The sequence below is a fragment of the Pan troglodytes genome, chromosome 22 (genome assembly GCF_028858775.2).
Source record: "Pan troglodytes isolate AG18354 chromosome 22, NHGRI_mPanTro3-v2.0_pri, whole genome shotgun sequence".
Lineage (NCBI taxonomy): Eukaryota > Metazoa > Chordata > Mammalia > Primates > Hominidae > Pan > Pan troglodytes.
This window is the reverse complement of record NC_072420.2, coordinates 43,677,694-43,694,030: the sequence shown is the minus strand read 5'-3', so window position 1 is coordinate 43,694,030 and position 16,337 is coordinate 43,677,694. Positions and strand designations below refer to the sequence as shown.

Here is a 16,337-nt window from a genome sequence, read left to right as displayed (position 1 = left end):
AGCCTCAGGGAGGGCAGGGCACGGCCCCCATCCACCCCAGTGTGGGGTGGCACAAACAGCTGAGGCTCCGGAGCTGTAGCATTGACAACTCAATCTATTTGAGGCCATACTACAAACCCCAAACACCCAAATTCTCAAAAACGATCTTCAAGAGTGACGCTAAATGCCAACTGTCCCTGCTGCAGCAGTCTCAGGCTGCCACCTCCCCTGGCTGTCTGCAAGGGTCTCACGCTCCGTCACAATCGGAGTGAGCTGGGCCCTGGGCTCCATGCAAAATGCAGGGGAAGTGGCCAAGGCTAGTCATTCTCAATGCAGTCAAAATGGTCATTGTTATGGAAGTGTCCTGAGAGTCACAATTCCGCACAGTCAGCAGGTGCACACCTGTGCATGGGGCTGCTCACCCATCGGGGCACCATAACGTCTGTTTGCTGAGCCCGGCAGGCTCTGGAGCCGCTGGTGAGCACACAGACACAGCCCCTCTCCGGGGCAGGCACTCACAGCAGCCACAAGCACCGCCACCTCGTGGCCTGTGAGTCCTCCCCGGAGGCCAAGCTGTGGTTCAGCTGGTGCTGTCTCCTGCAGGAGCACCCTGGCTGGCTCAGGACTTCCTAGCCGGGGACACATGCCCGTGACGTAGGGCCTGGGTCAGCCCCTGGGTCGGGGCGCTAATGCTCTGGACCCACTGAGCCCCCAGCTGTGGAGGTCTTCACTGTCTCCTGACGGATGTTCTCACAGCAGAGGCCACAACATTGTGAGGACAGAGAAGCTTTACAGGCCAGCAGGAGTTGCTCATAGCTGCGTCGCCAAACCCTTGACCATGAGAAGAAAGTATGGGGAGCTTGCCATGGATGGGATGGGGACTGCAGAGAAGCTGGCTCAGCTGTGCAGATCGGTCCCCATTAGGGTCAAAATTGCAGGCTCCCTGGGCCCACGCCCAGGAGCACACACCTGGCCCTCATAAGGCCAGCATCAATGGTCAAGATGGGCCAGGAGTGGTCTGTGGGCTATCTCCTCAGGATTTTTAAAGGTTCCCTACATTATTTTTTTATTTTTATTTATTTAACATTATTATTATTGAGACGGAGTCTTGCTTTGTCACCCAGGCTGGAGGCATGATCTCAGCTCACTGCAACCTCCACCTCCCGGGTTCAAGCGATTCTCCTGCCTCAGCCTCCCGAGTCGCTGGGACTACAGGCACGCACCACCATGCCTGGCTAATTTTTGTATTTTTAAAAAAGATGGGGGTTTCACCATGCTGGCCAGGCTGGTCTCGAACTCCAGACCTTGTGACCGCCTGCCTCAGCCTCCCAAAGTGGGATTACAGGCGTGATTACAGGCGTGAGCCACCGTGCCCAGCTACATTATTTTTTAAGTTTAGAAATAACGTAGAATTTATGTAACGTGGAATAACAACAAAGACATGTCAGCTAGTCTTGATTTAGTGAATAAAATAGAGAATTGCATCTCACCGAACACGTATTGACTTAACTAAAGGTTTAAGACTTCACAGACACAGGAGGATGACAGCAGCGTGTGAACAGATGGGCTCGAACAGACGCTGAGCTGCAAGCAGACACCGCAGCACCGAGAGACAGGGAAGCACTGCAAACTGGGAGAGAAAATGCCGTTGTGTTACGAGATCTTCGGGCTGTCGTTTTTCTGGCCCAAACCTCTGTGGCTGGGGCACCTTTGCTCAGGCCTGCTGGGCTCATCTCACCCACTTGGGCTGGCAGGCTGCACTCGGCTCACACTACAGGCCTGGGTCCCATGCCTACCAAGGGCGAGTCAGGCGTGGAATGGTGAGGCGTGTGTGAGCGTGCGTGGGGTCTGGCCACTGCACACAGTCAGACATGCCAGCTGCTTCAGCAGGACAAGCAGCTATAGGTGCCGGCTCCCTGTGAGGCTTCGGCCAGACCAAGCACACTGCAAGCAGCTTCCACAGCTGGCACTGGGGAACACGGTGGCACCCAAAAGTTTAGAGACACCAGGAACCACAGGGCCCCAAAGAAGGAATCACAGCCCTGGCTTGGGGAGCTCCCAGGTCTGGGTTCCCCAAAGGGCTGCAGCTCTTCTCTCCTTCACTTCACCTGTAATGTGGCAAGCAAAGGGTACATCTCAGCCCTGTTTATGCTACAGCTCTTTTAGCCTCGCCATTTGGCAGGTCCTGAGTTCTTGTCCAAGAAGAATGAGGTAAGCAGACAAGTGGAGAGTGAGCCAGATGAAGAGGAGCTTTACTGAGTGACAGAACAGCTCTGAGGAAACCCACAGGGGGACAGCTCCTTTCTGCAGCCAGGGTGTCCCAACGTCTGTTCAGCTCCTAGCAGAAAGGGTTAGGCAAGTCATCCCAACAAGTGTTCAGCTATCAGTAGAGAGGGTAGCTCCTCTCTGCAGCTGGTCGTCCCATCATCTCCCTGTCATCTTTCCATCATCTCTGCAGCTTTCAGCAAAGAGGGGGCCCTAGAGTGGGTTGCTCCTGTCTGCAGGTGGTCATCCCAACATTTGCCCAGCTCTGGCTGAGCCTGGGGCTTTTATGGGCCTCAAAGGGGAGGAAGTGCATGCTGTGCCAATTGGTCCAAGGGTGGCCATGGGCAGGCCCGAAAAAGGCACCGTAAGTTCCCACTCCAGTCCACAGGACTGGCAGCCTGGCCCCCAGCCTTCAAGCCCTTCTTGGCCTGAAGGTGGGGCTTCACCAAGAACCTGCCCCCTTCCACCCAGGTACCTGTCTGCCTGCTGCCATTTATGGTGCCCGGGCTGTAGGTGTCAAGGGTGCCTGCAGGCCAGCAGCAAGCTGCCCTCAGCCCCCACTTGGCTTTCCTCCTATGCTTATCAGCGCCCAAAGTCCAGAGGGGGCCGAGGTGGCAAGGGGCTGGCGTGTCAGCATTGCCCCAAGCGTGTGCACACCCAGTCAGGCTATGACAGCACCTGAACTTAGCTCCAACTTTGCTCCAAAGCCGGCCCGCTGCTGCCATCAGCAGGACCAATCAGTCCCCTACCCACCAGAGGCAAGGAACTAGCAGGCACTGCTGTGCCAGGCCTGTGAGGCAGCAGGGTCGTGAGTCCAGGCTGGATTCCATGCAGAGATTCTGCCATGTGGGGCCATGGGGTTTACTTGGATCCCATTCAAATCATTCAGGCCCTGACTGCTCAGCTTCAGGGGAGCCAGGCCCGCTCCTTCTCCTTACATACTTGTCTAATCTTGCCAAAGCCCTCGAGGTGGGGGAAGGAGGAAACCCAGGGTCATGGATGTCAATCTACTCAGCATCCATCCCCTTCCTCATTCCCGACAGTTCAGGTCTCCTTGCCTCTTCCCACAGCCACGATGATGGGAGGGTGGGAGCAGGGACTAGGGATTGACCTCAGTTGACAGAAGCCAATGGGTACATGCCATTCCCTGGCCAGTCACTAGTCTGGGTGGGCATGTGACCTCAGCAGTCCACACAGGGTGAGTCCCGGGGCTCTGCAGAGAAAGCTGGGAGCAACAGCATCCCCTGATGTGGCCCTGGCTGCTATGGTGGCATCCCATGGCCACAGAGATGCCAGAGAACCAACGCCCTGGGGCGGAAGCCGGGTGCTGAGGCCTCTTGTTCGCTGCTGAAAGCATCTGGGCTGATTCACACGACCCCCTCCGATCCTGGAGAAACAGACCTTGGCAAAGGGAGCAGGAAGAATCGCTGAAAGGTGGTGGAAACAGATACATTCCTGAAAGCTCAGGCGGGGGGCTGGTTTCCAGAAGGGATCACTGAAAGTGCCAATGCTTACAAAAACCTACACGCAAGAGAGTGACAGTAGGAGCCAGGCGAAGGATGATGTCAAATAAAAGGACAGGCTGTCAGCAAGAGACTGCCGTGCCCAGTGACTTCACCCTAGTGCTGTGAATTTCACTAAGCTCAGAACTACTGTCTTGGTCCAAGCCCAAGTTCATATTTGTGCTATTTGCTTAAAAATGTAAAAAAGGATTGTGAGCAAATGTCTAGCAAAAACAGCAGTGCAAGAAGACATGCAACCCGCCTAAGACAACACATGGCTTCAAAGGCTTGGCAGGCGCCCTCACAGGGACACAGGTGCAGCTCATTACAGGCCACTGTTTAAGTTATTTAAGTCCTAAAGACTGCATCTGAGGAACACTGGGTTTCTAATCCTTTCTTTGAGTACTTCAGTGCAGAGCTAGTCTATTAGTGGCTTCACAATTCAGGGTTTTTGTGGGTTTTTGTGAGATAAGGTCTGGTGCCGTTGCCCAGGCTGGAGTGCAGTGGCACAATCTCGGGTCACTGCAACCTCCACCTCCTGGGCTCGAGTGATCCGACCGTCTCAGCCTCCCAAGTATCTGGGACTACAGGCATGCACCACCATGCCAGCTAATTTTTGTATTTTTGGTATAGATGGAGTTTTGCCATGTTGGCCAGGCTGGTCTTAAACTCCTGAGGTCAAGTGATCCACCTGCCTTGGTCTCCCAAAGTGTTGGGATTACAGGCTTAAGCCACTATGCCCGGCCACGATTCAGTCTTATTAAATCAACCAGGTGTCTGTGATGTGGCCCAAAGGTCAGGCTTTTCCTTTCCCGTGCTGAGAGCTGCCCTGTGTCTGGGCATCTTCCTCACCAGATAAGGAGTGGCTCGGGCGCCGCTGGGCCTTTTGCAACCTGCAGCACAGCCCTGGTGGTGGTGGTGGGCCCGGAGTAGGCAGCGAGCCTGCTACTCGCCCACCAGGATAGGCACTGGACAGGCCCTGTGGAGTGGCAGGCACCCCTGTCCAGTGTTCAGCCTCTTCCTCTGCAGGGGCTGTCCCTGCCTGTCAGACAGTGAGTCCAGGGATGCCCTGGACCACCACATCCTCGACAGCCCTCAGCTCAAGGGCATATCCGCTGGCTTCTCCCGCCAGGAAGGACAGTGAGGCCTTGGTGGGGCTCAGATGGAGGCTGGCATTCTTTTTAACTAATGAGCGCTTAATTGAAGCAAGTACTGGCACCGAAATAACATTTAAAAAGCGTTCTCTTCAGTGGCTCACACCTGTAATCCCAGCACTTTGGGAGGCCTAGGCAGGCGGATCACCTGAGGTCAGGAGTTCAAGACCAGCCTGGCCAATATGGTGAAACCCCCATCTCTACTAAAAATATAAAACTTAGCTGGGTGTGATGGCACACGCCTGTAATCCCAGATACTTGGGAGGCTGAGGCAGGAGAACTGCTTGAACCCAGGAGGCGGAGGTTGCAGTGAGCCGAGATTGTGCCACTGTACTTCAGCCTGGGTGACAGAGCAAAACTCTGTTTAAAAAAAAAAAAAAAAAGAGTTAGCTTAACATATTTGATTAAAGCATCATTTTAGAAATGTGAACCGTGTGTTCGCTCAGTGTCTCCTTAGGCTGCAGCTAGCAAGGCTGTGCAGGTGACTCAGGACAGCTCCATCAAAGCTTTGGGAAGCTGTCGGAGGGAAGTCTGAACTGAGAGAGAATGACTCAAAGACGCCTCAGAGAGCCTGAGTGGGCAGCTCCTGCCCGCAACTCCACACGTGGGGCACAGCCCTCTCTGTTGGCTCACACCAAGGTGGCGTTGGCGTCGCGTGAAGAGGCCCGGGGCAGCCCACTCCCTTCCAAGCTCCCCCTAAACTTTGCTTCTTTAATAGGTCTAACACCCCCCGCTCAGTGACTGGATCCAGAGACGGCATTGCCGGCGGGCAGCGTGGGTCCATGGCAGGCCCCAGGAAGGCTGGTGCAGGGCTGACATGGTCCAGCACACGCCCAGCACACGACGGGCATGGCCCATGCCAAGGTCCAATGTGACATGACAGAGAACTGGCCACAGAGTCCCGCCTCAGGCACTAATCCTGTTTAACGACAACCCCCAGAAAAATGGCTTCAGACAGTGGCAACATTTATTTTGCTCACACATCTGTATCTGGAGCGGGGCTCACAGGGGCGGCTGGGCTCTGCTCTGCTCTGCTCATCAGTTGGGGTGGCTCGAGGCACCTGTAGGCTCACTTGTGTGTAGCTGGTGGTCAACGCGGCTGGCAGACAGGACACCTGCATGGCCTATCCCCGCGGCCTGGGCTTCCTTCCAACATGGCACCCGGGCCAAGCCTGAGCCCCCTCAACCCGTCAGTCACATGGCAATTACCGCCCCAGCAGGCCACATAAACCTCCCCAGGGTCAAGAGAGGGGGATCCCCTGGATAGGCAAAATTCCAGAGGGGGACAGGGGACTGGAGATGTCATTCCTGCCGTAAGACCCTGGACTCTGCCCGAGAGAATCCTTCCATACAGAGAATCAGGAATCAGAACAGCTTTACGTTGCTCAAGGTAAAAGGCAGTGCCTTCAACTCTGAGTAAAAACCATTTCCAAACCCCACTGTTCCCCCTTCCTCATTCCCGTTTCTGTTGAACTCTCACACCACGCACAGAGCTCTGTGTGCACTCCGGAGCGCAGGGCAAAGGCCTCCCCACCCACCCCGAGTTTGGCAGCTGCCAGAGGGCAGGAAAGGAGAAAACAGTGAGGGGATGGGGAACCTGCAGCCTCTTCCCTCCTTCTACCAGGTACAGAGCCACCGGGGAGAGGCAGGAAACATTTTCAACTCAAGGCCTGCCCTGGCTCAGACACTCTCCCGCCCAAGCCACTGTCCAGGTATAAGGCAGAGTTTGGCAGCAGGAGCAGGAGTGGGCACGAGCCCTGCACCACAAGGGTATAGGACCCACCTGCGACGGATGCTGGGCCAGGAGCACGCCAAGGAGCCGGAAGCAAGCAGCAGTAGCCCTCTGCCAGGGAGGGCAGGAGCAGACACCAGGCACAGCACAGCATCCAAGGCCTGCTGGCATCTAAGAAGGGGCAGGGCCACTCTGGCACCCACACCATGCACAGGCTGGCTATGGCCACTGCTGGAAGAATCGGAAGCCTGTGGTGCCTGCAGGGACGAAGGCAGCCCCAAGCCCACAGCCCGCTCACCTGGTGACCACACCCACCCAGGGCCTGTCTGAAGGGGAGTGCCTGTTTCTGGGCATAAGGACTATTTATCTTGGTCTCCACTGTTCTACAAAAAAACCCCGGCATTCAATAAACTATGAGAGAAACAACAGGCAATCCACTGCCACGAAATAAAGCTATTGACAGAAGCAGACCCAAGAATGTCCTGTGCCAACTGTCGCATAGCCACACCCCCACGACACGCCCAGCAGCTCACCCCGTTCCCCTCCACAGGGGTGTCCACGCTGCTTCTGTAACCCCTGCCGCCACAGGCGAGGCTGCAGTGAGCATGTTCCCCTCCACGCAGGTGTCCACGCCGCTTCTGTAACCTCTGCCACCACAGGTGAGGCTGCAGTGAGTGTGTTCCCCTCCATGCGGGTGTCCACGCTTCTTCTGTAACCCCTGCCGCCACAGGCGAGGCTGCAGTGAGCGTCTCTGCACAGGTCTGTGCCACCCACGATGTTTCAGCCAACAATGGACTGAGCAGACCAAGGAGGTCCCGTGAGGTTACAACAGGAGCTGAGAAGTCCCTGTCCTCATAACATGTAGCACAGTGTATCTCCCGTGTTTGTGGTGCTGCCAGTGCACGTAAGTACATACGGTAACATCCTAGGCTTCCACGCTCACTCGCCCTCACTCCCTGAGGCATCCGAGCAGCTCCTGGTAAGTGCCCGGTGCTATTTTTAACACTTTAGACTGTATTTTTACTGTACCTTTGTTTAGCATTTTTTTTTCAGACGGGGTCTGGCTCTGTCGCCCAGGCTGGCATGCAGTGGTGTAATCACAGCTCACTGAAACCTTTCCCTCCTGAGTCCAAGACATCTTCCCACCTCAGCCTCTGAGTAGCTGGGGCTACAGGTGTGAGCCACCATGCTTGGCTAATTTTTACATTTTTTTGTAGAGATGAAGTCTTACTCTATTGCCCAGGCCGCTCTCGAGCTCCTCAGCGTAAGTGATCTGCCTGCCCCAGCATCCCAGAGTGCTGGGATTACACGTGTGAGCCACAGTACCCGGCCAATTTAGCTGTTTAGACACACAAATCCTTACATTATGTTACGATTGCCCAGGGTGGTCAGCAGGGTCACGTGCCGCACAGGTCCATGGCTGGGAGCAATGGGCTAAGCCGCACAGGCTGGGTGTACAGTGAGCTGTGTGAGTGCGCTGTGATGTTCCTACGGTGATGGAGTCCCCTACAGAGGCATTTCTCAGAGCACAGCCCATTGTTAAGTGACACATGACTGTCCTGTCAGGTTCATTCCAGAATGGCTGGCCCCGTGATATTCCCGCCAGCACCACGCAAGTTCCCGTTTCTGCAGATCCCCAATCCCAGCTTCCTCATTGCGGCCGGCAGACAGGGCGGCACGCCCCCGGGCTCCAGCTCACACTCCCTGGGCGTGGCGAGGCCGTGCAGTCTTCACGTGCTGCTTGGTCATCTGGTCTCCTTTCAATGAACTATTAATATCCGCTGTCATGGTTCTAGAGACTTCTAGTTGGTTACTTGCTGAGTTGCAGGAATCCCCCTAACACTGGCTCCTTGCCGGCTTTATCCATTAAAAGAAGGAAGGAGGAAAGTGCCCCTCTCAGTCACCACCTGTTAATGGTCCTCTGTGTCCTCCAATGCACAGAAAAACTGAATTTTGATCTGGCCAAATCACCCGTGTTTTGCCTTAGGATTTATGCCTTCGAGGTCTCAAAATAAGGGCTTCTTCCCCAAGGGAACAAAGATAAGCTCCCGTATCATCTTCCAGTGGCTCACGGCCATGCCCAGAACCCATGGCGCCTGCCTCTGCTCTCCCCTCTCCTCTTCACTGCTGTCTCCCAGGCCACCAGTCCCTCCCGGCTGCCCAGCCCCGTGTCCTCCTGCCATCTACCCTCCCACAGCAACCCACACTCTCACGGCTTCTGCTGCGGGAAGCGCTCCTTCCTGGGATTCCCTGGCACAGTTCAGCTGAGTATTTCTCCACCTTCGCTGGCTGCTCTCCTCTAGCTCCACGGTCTCTATGACCCAGGTCTACACTAACACACAAGACAGTGTAAACTGTTAAGGGTTTCACAACTTATTTCTGACATGGATTGCTGTGTTAAGATAATATGAAAGAAAACTCAGTGAATATAAAGTAAAATATTTTAAAATATAACTGATTTTTCTATAGGCCATTTTCTAAAAATGTCTAAGCAACTAAAGCTGTCATTAAAATGTTTCTTTTCTTTTTTCTTTTTTCTTTTTTTTTTTTGAGACGGAGTCTCGCTCTGTCGCCCAGGCTGGAGTGCAGTGGTATGAACTCGGCTCACCACAACTTCCGTCTCCCGGGTTCATGGAATTCTCCTGCCTCAGCCTCCCGGGTAGCCGGGACTACAGGCATGCACCACCATGCCCGGCTAATTTTTTATATTTTTAGTAGAGACGGGGTTTCACCATACTGGCCAGGCTGGTCTGGAACTCCTGACCTCGTGATCTACCGGCCTCGGCCTCCCAAAGTGCTGGGATTACAGGCGTGAGCCACTGCGCCCAGCCTAAAATGTTTCTTTTGAAAGATGCTGGAATAAAAGAATTCCTTATTTATTTATTTATTTATTTATTTATTTTAGGACAGAGCCTTGCTCTGTCGCCCAGACTGGAGTGAAGTGGCGTGGTCTCGGCTCACTACAATCTCCGCCTCCTGGGTTCAAGCGATTCTCCTGCCTGAGCTTCCCGAGTAGCTGGGATTTCAGGCACCCACCACCATGCCCGACTAATTTTTTTATTTTTAGTAGAGACCAGGTTTCTCCGTGATGGCCAGGCTGGTCTCAAACTCCTGACCTCAGGTGATCTGCCTGCCTCGGCCTCCCAAAGTGCTGGGACTAAAGGTGTGAGCCACCACGCCCGGTCTAGAATTCCTGATTTATATTAAAACTATTCTTGCTTTTTACAGGGTTGAAGTCCTTAGTTGCTTAGACATTTTTAGAAAATGGCCTATAGAAAAATCAGTTATATTTTAAAATATTTTACTTTATATTCACTGAGTTTTCTTTCATATTATCTTAACACAGCAATCCATGTCAGAAATAAGTTGTGAAGCCCTTAACAGTTTACACTGTCTTGTGTGTTAGTGTAGACCTGGGTTGTAGAGACTGTGGAGCTAGAGGAGAGCAGCCAGCGAAGGTGGAGAAATACTCAGCTGAACTGTGCCAGGGAATCCCAGGAAGGAGCGCTTCCTGCAGCAGAAGCCGTGAGAGTGTGGGTTGCTGTGGGAGATAAAGAATGGAAACATCTGTATAAGATAATACCTTCTAAATACGATTTTTATACAGAATACTTACAAATTATCCAAGTAAGCAACACTAACTAGTCCTTTATAGACTACAAAAGCCAGACCTGAGGAGGCCTGGCAGAGAGGAGCCTGCAGGTGCCAGACCCGACCTGGGCTGCATGGTGAAGACGTGGGATTGGGGAAAGCTGGCCCCAGGCCTAGATGCCACCCCGGGCATTCACTGCTTTCAGTCACATGTGCTTAGATGCTATATAGTCACTAGTCTCGCAGATTTTATAAACAATGATAGTTAAACAACTATCCTAGGTCTTAGTGAAGGTAAAAATATCCCACTGTACAAGGGCAAAAATAATTTGTACTAAGAATTTTTTTTTTTTTTTTTTTTTTTTTTTTTGAGACAGAGTCTCGCTCTATGCCCCAGGCTGGAGTGCAGTGGGACAATCTCGGCTCACTGCAACCTCCGCCTCCCGGATTCAAGAGATTCTCCTGCCTCAGCTTCCCGAGTAGCTGGGATTACAGGTGCCTGCCACCATGCCTGGCTAATTTTTGTGTTTGTAGTAGAGATGGGGTTTCACCATGTTGGCCAGACTGATCTCAAACTCCTGACCTCAGGTGATCTGCCCACCCTGGCCTCACAAAGTGCTGGGATTACAGGCGGGAGCCACCGCGCCCGGCCTTGTACTAAGAATTTCTTCTGAGAGTATATATAATAGAATGGCATGAAAGCTAAAAACAGTAGACATTATTTATGACATTCATATAATTCAAAAACTGTGAAACACTAAATATTTAATCCAAATATTTCTTATTTTCTGGATTTGCTAGACCATTACTCACTTCCTCATCAGTCTTTAGATGGAGAGATAGAATCTTATTAGTCATAAACATCATTGTAAGGCTAGAATAAACCTTATAAGCCAGTTCTTCCTTTTCATAAATGAAGCCCTGGAAGCCTAGAGAGACTGGGGCTGCCTGAGGCCCCACATTAATAAAGTTCATGCCCGTCCTCTCACCTCTGAACTAAGGGAGCTGCAGACACAACACAGTGCCTCAGTTTTCCGTAATCAATGAAAACACTGCTTGAAACAATACAGTCAGCTGTCACTACTAATCACCAACAAGACTCGCAATTTTGCGTGTGGTTTTTAAAATACTAAGTCTGCTGACTTTAGCCTCTAAGCATGAACAGTTGTTGGGAGTTATAACACTCTAGACAACAAAGATTAAAAACCCTCTGAAATTGTTTTAATGTACCTTTTAAATCTTCAGGAACTTTCTTGTCATGAAAATTTATAATATGAACTATGAAAGGGATTATGTTAGCTTACTGATGAATCATTATCTTCTTGTAACTATCAGAATAATTAGATTTGTGGAAAACTATAATAAAAAACATAAAAGCTACCTGTTTCCATTTTCTGCCTGAACAGCCAATGAATGAACAAAGTAAGGAATTTAAGAAAAGATTCTTGGACATGTAAATGGACCTGACTAGTCCGATGCAGTGTGGTCCTAGTTTCTCAATATGCAGGGGTGACTACAGACCCTACATGTCACCAGAAAACATGAAAACATTCTCAATGTTTTACATAAAATGGAGAAGCAGCTTTTGGTGACATGAGCTTTATAAAATAAAACATCCATAAAGCAAGTTTCTATTTTTAATTTTTTTGCTTTGATAAATCAATTGCTTCACAAAAATCCTTTTTAAAGACAACAATCCAAGAAAACATATTGTTACAGTATTCACATTTCAAAGATTGTCAGTTTCAAAGACCGAATATAACTAGAACGAAAGATTGCTGAGTTCTTTCTGTCTCTAAGTGCCAGGAATGGGCCTTCACAAGGGGCAGAACCCCCGCTGGGCACCCTGGAGTTTGTCTCAATGAAAAGTGCCCACTGCTACCTCACACAGGCAGGAGACGGATCACTCTCAGGTCACACAGACACAACTCCCGGAGCCCTTAGCCGTGAGGGTTTCTTTTGCATGCTCGATAAACACTTCCACTCATCTTACTATCTGGAATCAAAGCGCAAAGGCCAAGCTAGTCCCTCGGTGGGAGCGAGCTGGAACCCAGCACAGCCAGCCCTGCCACTCCTGCTCCACAGGTGCAGGGCAGGAATAACAGCAACATGCTCAATTTGGGTCTCAAGACACATTCAAAGGGAGCCTTCATAGGGAAAAAATCAACAAGAATAAAACTGGAACCGAATCTGATCACTTAAAACGAAATCTTAGAGGGGTCACACTTTTACAGATTCTCTCCACTGTCCAAGGGCTGGAGAACAGGTGTTTTAAGGTGCCAACTGACCTCAAACATGCTGGGCAGTGATTTTGCAAACTGAAACGGCTTGCCATGTAGAAGCTAGTTAAAAGCACCCATTGGAGAGAGGTTAAAGGAAACTCGGGCTATGTCCATAAGCACCCTTTCTCTAAGTGATCTTTATCCTATTCCTCTGAAATTAGTAAGAATTTAGGAAAGTTGAAGAAAGTTTTCAGCTGGAGAGAATGCACACTGTACCATTCAGCATGGGTGTTTAACTCTCAGGCCAGAGCTTCCCAGTGCCACCGAGGTTCAGGCAGTGCTCTCTTTTTATAGATGGGGGTCTCACTGTGTTGCCCAAGATGGAGTGCAGTGGCTATTCACAGGTGCAAGCATAGTGCACTGCAGCCTCAAACTCCTGGTACATGCCATCCTCTGCCTCAGACTCCCGAGTAGCTGGAACTAGAGGCACGCCCTACTGCGCCGGGCAGGGGCAGCACTCTTAAATTCAATCCACTGCTTAGTGAATGTGATTTCTAGTAGGGGAAAGAAACGGTGACCTATACATGAGTCTACATTCTGTGAACGGCTTCCACTAATCTACATGAAAGAGCAGGCAGCCGAAGAGATGGAGGGTGGTGAGGGACGAAGAGACGGAGGGTGGTGAGGGAAGGAGGAAGGGCTGGCTGGCTTTCATGGGTGCTTATTTTAAGGAGTCCAACAAAGTTGGAACTTAGGTTAAAAATGATCTTATAGACTTGACTTAAAATACGAGAAAACAGTTCACAAATGAGGAACGCAATGGTGGCTTTAAGATGTCATTCTCGGCCGGGCGTGGTGGCTCACGCCTGTAATCCCAGCACTTTGGGAGGCTGAGGCAGGCAGATCACCTGAGGTCGGGAGTTCGAGACCAGCCCGACCAACATGGAGAAACCCATCTCTACTAAAAATACAAAATTAGCCAGGTGTGGTGGCGCATGCCTGTAATCCCAGCTACTCAGGAGGCTAAGGAAGGAGAATTGCTTGAACATAAGAGGTGGAGGTTGCAGTGAGCTGAGATCGCACCATTGCCCTCCAGCCTGGGCAACAAGAGCAAAACTCTGTCTCAAAAAAAAAAAAAAGTCATTCTCTCCCCAAAAGACTTGATAACCAAGTCTTTCAGTTAAAGCTCCTGAAAGATTTTAAAATAAATTTCTGTGTGTTTCCCACTGACTTCTTAACCTCAATTAATATATTCTTTTGGGAAAAATCAATTGCAGAAAAAACTCTTCACTAGCTTAAAATGTCCCTTGGCTTACATCCAATCATTACTGTTGACTCTCAAGAACTGAAGACATTCCCGACCCTGTAAACAAATGAACTTCAGCCATACCATTTCAGATGATATGAAGACATTCTGTATGAAACACCGTGGCCTGTTTTCTGAGAAAAAGCACCACTCCTAAGTAAACAATGAAAACAAATCAAAACCAAAGAAAACAGAACCCAGCCCACTCTCTCGGTTCATCTTGTTACCAGAAAACAGAAGTCCTACAGTTATTCCAAATCTCACGTGGTCAAGTGAGCAGGAGGGCTCTGAAAAGTCGAAAGCAACAACGTACAAGAGAACGCTGACACCAGGAGACCAGCCACAAACGCAAACGTAGGAGCCAACCCGTGGGGGCTGCCGAGGTGCCCTCGCCAGACCAACTCGCTGCTGGGACTCCAGGGATGTCCGCTAGTTAAGTAATAAAGTCTGAATATCTGCTGTTTGCCCTAGCTCTGAGCCAATGGGGTAGAGCACATTTTATATTAGTTTATAATAAACATTCTGTGCATAACATATTTTGAAGTTAAAACTTTTAAAACAATACACAGCTAACATGGTAAAGCAACCATGCAACTGTGGTCAGATTTAAATTAGACTGGAGTATGTATGGTGAGAGCTCCTAACGGGTCACTGGCTACCATTTCACCTCACTTACCCGAAGTCCTGTTTAGCAGATATCTTTCGATATATGTTTAGATCAAGTGTAAAATGCAATCTGAGCATTACATATCAACAAAAATTTGCAGATATCAAAATTTCATTAAATAGCTGTTTCTTTTATAGTAGTAAATGTTCATCACTACCCTGGGAGAGCAAAGAACCATGGAACGGTAGCTAACTTTGGGTAGGTTCGTTAAATTTGGTCAATTCAGAACATTCCAAATTGAAATATTAATAGCAAGCATGTATTGTTTCTTCTCTAGAAATTTTATCCTCAATATAGTCATCATCCAATTCATAACGAATTTATAAAAATAGCTTTTTTATCCAGTAATTCCAGAAAGGTAAAAATAGGAGTTTCTTTTTCTATATAGCAAATGAAACAGGCTCACTGAACATGAGGGGACTTAGGCTTGCTAAGCTTGCCGTCCATCCACTCACGACGAAACCACACTCAGTCTAGGCGTGTGCCGTTGTCACCACACACTGGCAGTTTCGGGTGCAGCAGCTTCTTTCAAATCCATGGGCCACACAAATCAACCAGCCCACTGAGATCTGCTGGAACCACAGAACTAAGTGACAACCGCAACACGGTTTAGAAAATGGCAGCGCTATTCCTTAATCTAATTAGGGATTCAAGGTGGGGAGGGAGTGGTGTGTCATTCCTCACAATCTAGCGTTAAACCTTTAAAGAATTTCTTTAAAAATCCACACACACGCACACACGCACACACACACACACACTTGAAAGAAGTCGCTGCACCGGCAAAGACGCGCTTTAAGCTTACTATGAAATACAAAAGTGCACTCTTCTATATCTACATATAAAACATATTAGAAATAAAACTGTGTAAAATGTTTGCTGTGCAAACTCTAAAAAGTCAGGTGCGTCTGCTCCTGCCCCTACTGCAGGGAGTCACTGTTCTCCAAGACCAGCCCGCTGATGTGGGCAGGGGCCAGGGCACCCGCATCCTCCTCTGTGCTGTCCACAGACTCGTCCTCGCTCTGCCCTGCCATCATGACCTGCTGCACCGCCAGGGTGGCCCCGTCCGAGGACAGAGACTGAAGGCTGTCCACGTTCATGTTCACGGGCGTGGTGATGGTGACAACAGCTCCTGCGGCAGGATGAAGGTGTGTCATTATTTAAATTAGTACTCACAGAAAAACACTTTATTACTCAATTGGGTGCTGTTTGCTTGTTTGACCTAAAGTTAAAATAAAATACCTATATATGTTTAGGGAATGTTCAACAGGGATTTAAGAAACTGTTTCTGGGCCGGGCGCGGTAGCTCACGCCTGTAATCCCAGCACTTTGGGAGGCTGAGGCAGGCGGATATCGAGGTCAGGAGATCAAGACCATCCTGGTGAACATGGTGAAACCCCGTCTCTACTAAAAATACAAAAAATTAGCCGGGCGTGGTGGTAGGCACCTGTAGCTACTCCCAGCTACTCGGGAGGCTGAGGCAGGAGAATGGCGGGAACCTGGTAGGCAGAGGTTTCAGTGAGCCGAGATTGCGCCATTGCACTCCAGCCTGGGCAACAGAGTGAGACTCTGTCTCAAAAAAAAAACAAAAAAAAACAAAGCAAACAAACAAACAAAAAACAAAAACACATGCACACAAAACCATCCAAAATATGAAGACCTCATGCGAACAGAAAGATGCCTATAAAACACATCAGAATGGCTGCCTATGTCAGGGGATGGAGAGCAGAGGCCACAGGGAATAAGCAAAAACAAGAGAAGGGCATGGGGGATGAAGAGAAAGAAGCCACATGGCGAGAACGGGGTAAGTCCCTCCTCCACACCCGGAGTCGGAGGGAAAAGGAGAGCAAACACAGAAGCAAAGGAGAAGATCCATGGGCATGACTGTGTCTTTGAGACAGAATTAATGATTTCATATCTCT

At 50.2% G+C, this 16,337-nt stretch overlaps 1 protein-coding gene across 8 annotated transcripts in view; it reads right to left on the bottom strand.

Moving 5' to 3' along the window:
* Window positions 1-11,846: 11,846 nt before the first annotated feature.
* Window positions 11,847-16,337, bottom strand: part of PKNOX1 (PBX/knotted 1 homeobox 1) — a 59,893-nt gene continuing 55,402 nt past the window's right edge. For all 8 annotated transcript variants that reach the window (XM_009437901.4, XM_001142111.7, XM_054675089.2 and 5 more), the window contains one exon: window positions 11,847-15,547. In XM_009437901.4, the coding sequence (XP_009436176.1) occupies window positions 15,336-15,547 (212 nt within the window). In that variant the 3' untranslated portion in view covers window positions 11,847-15,335. The remainder of the gene's footprint in view (window positions 15,548-16,337) is intronic.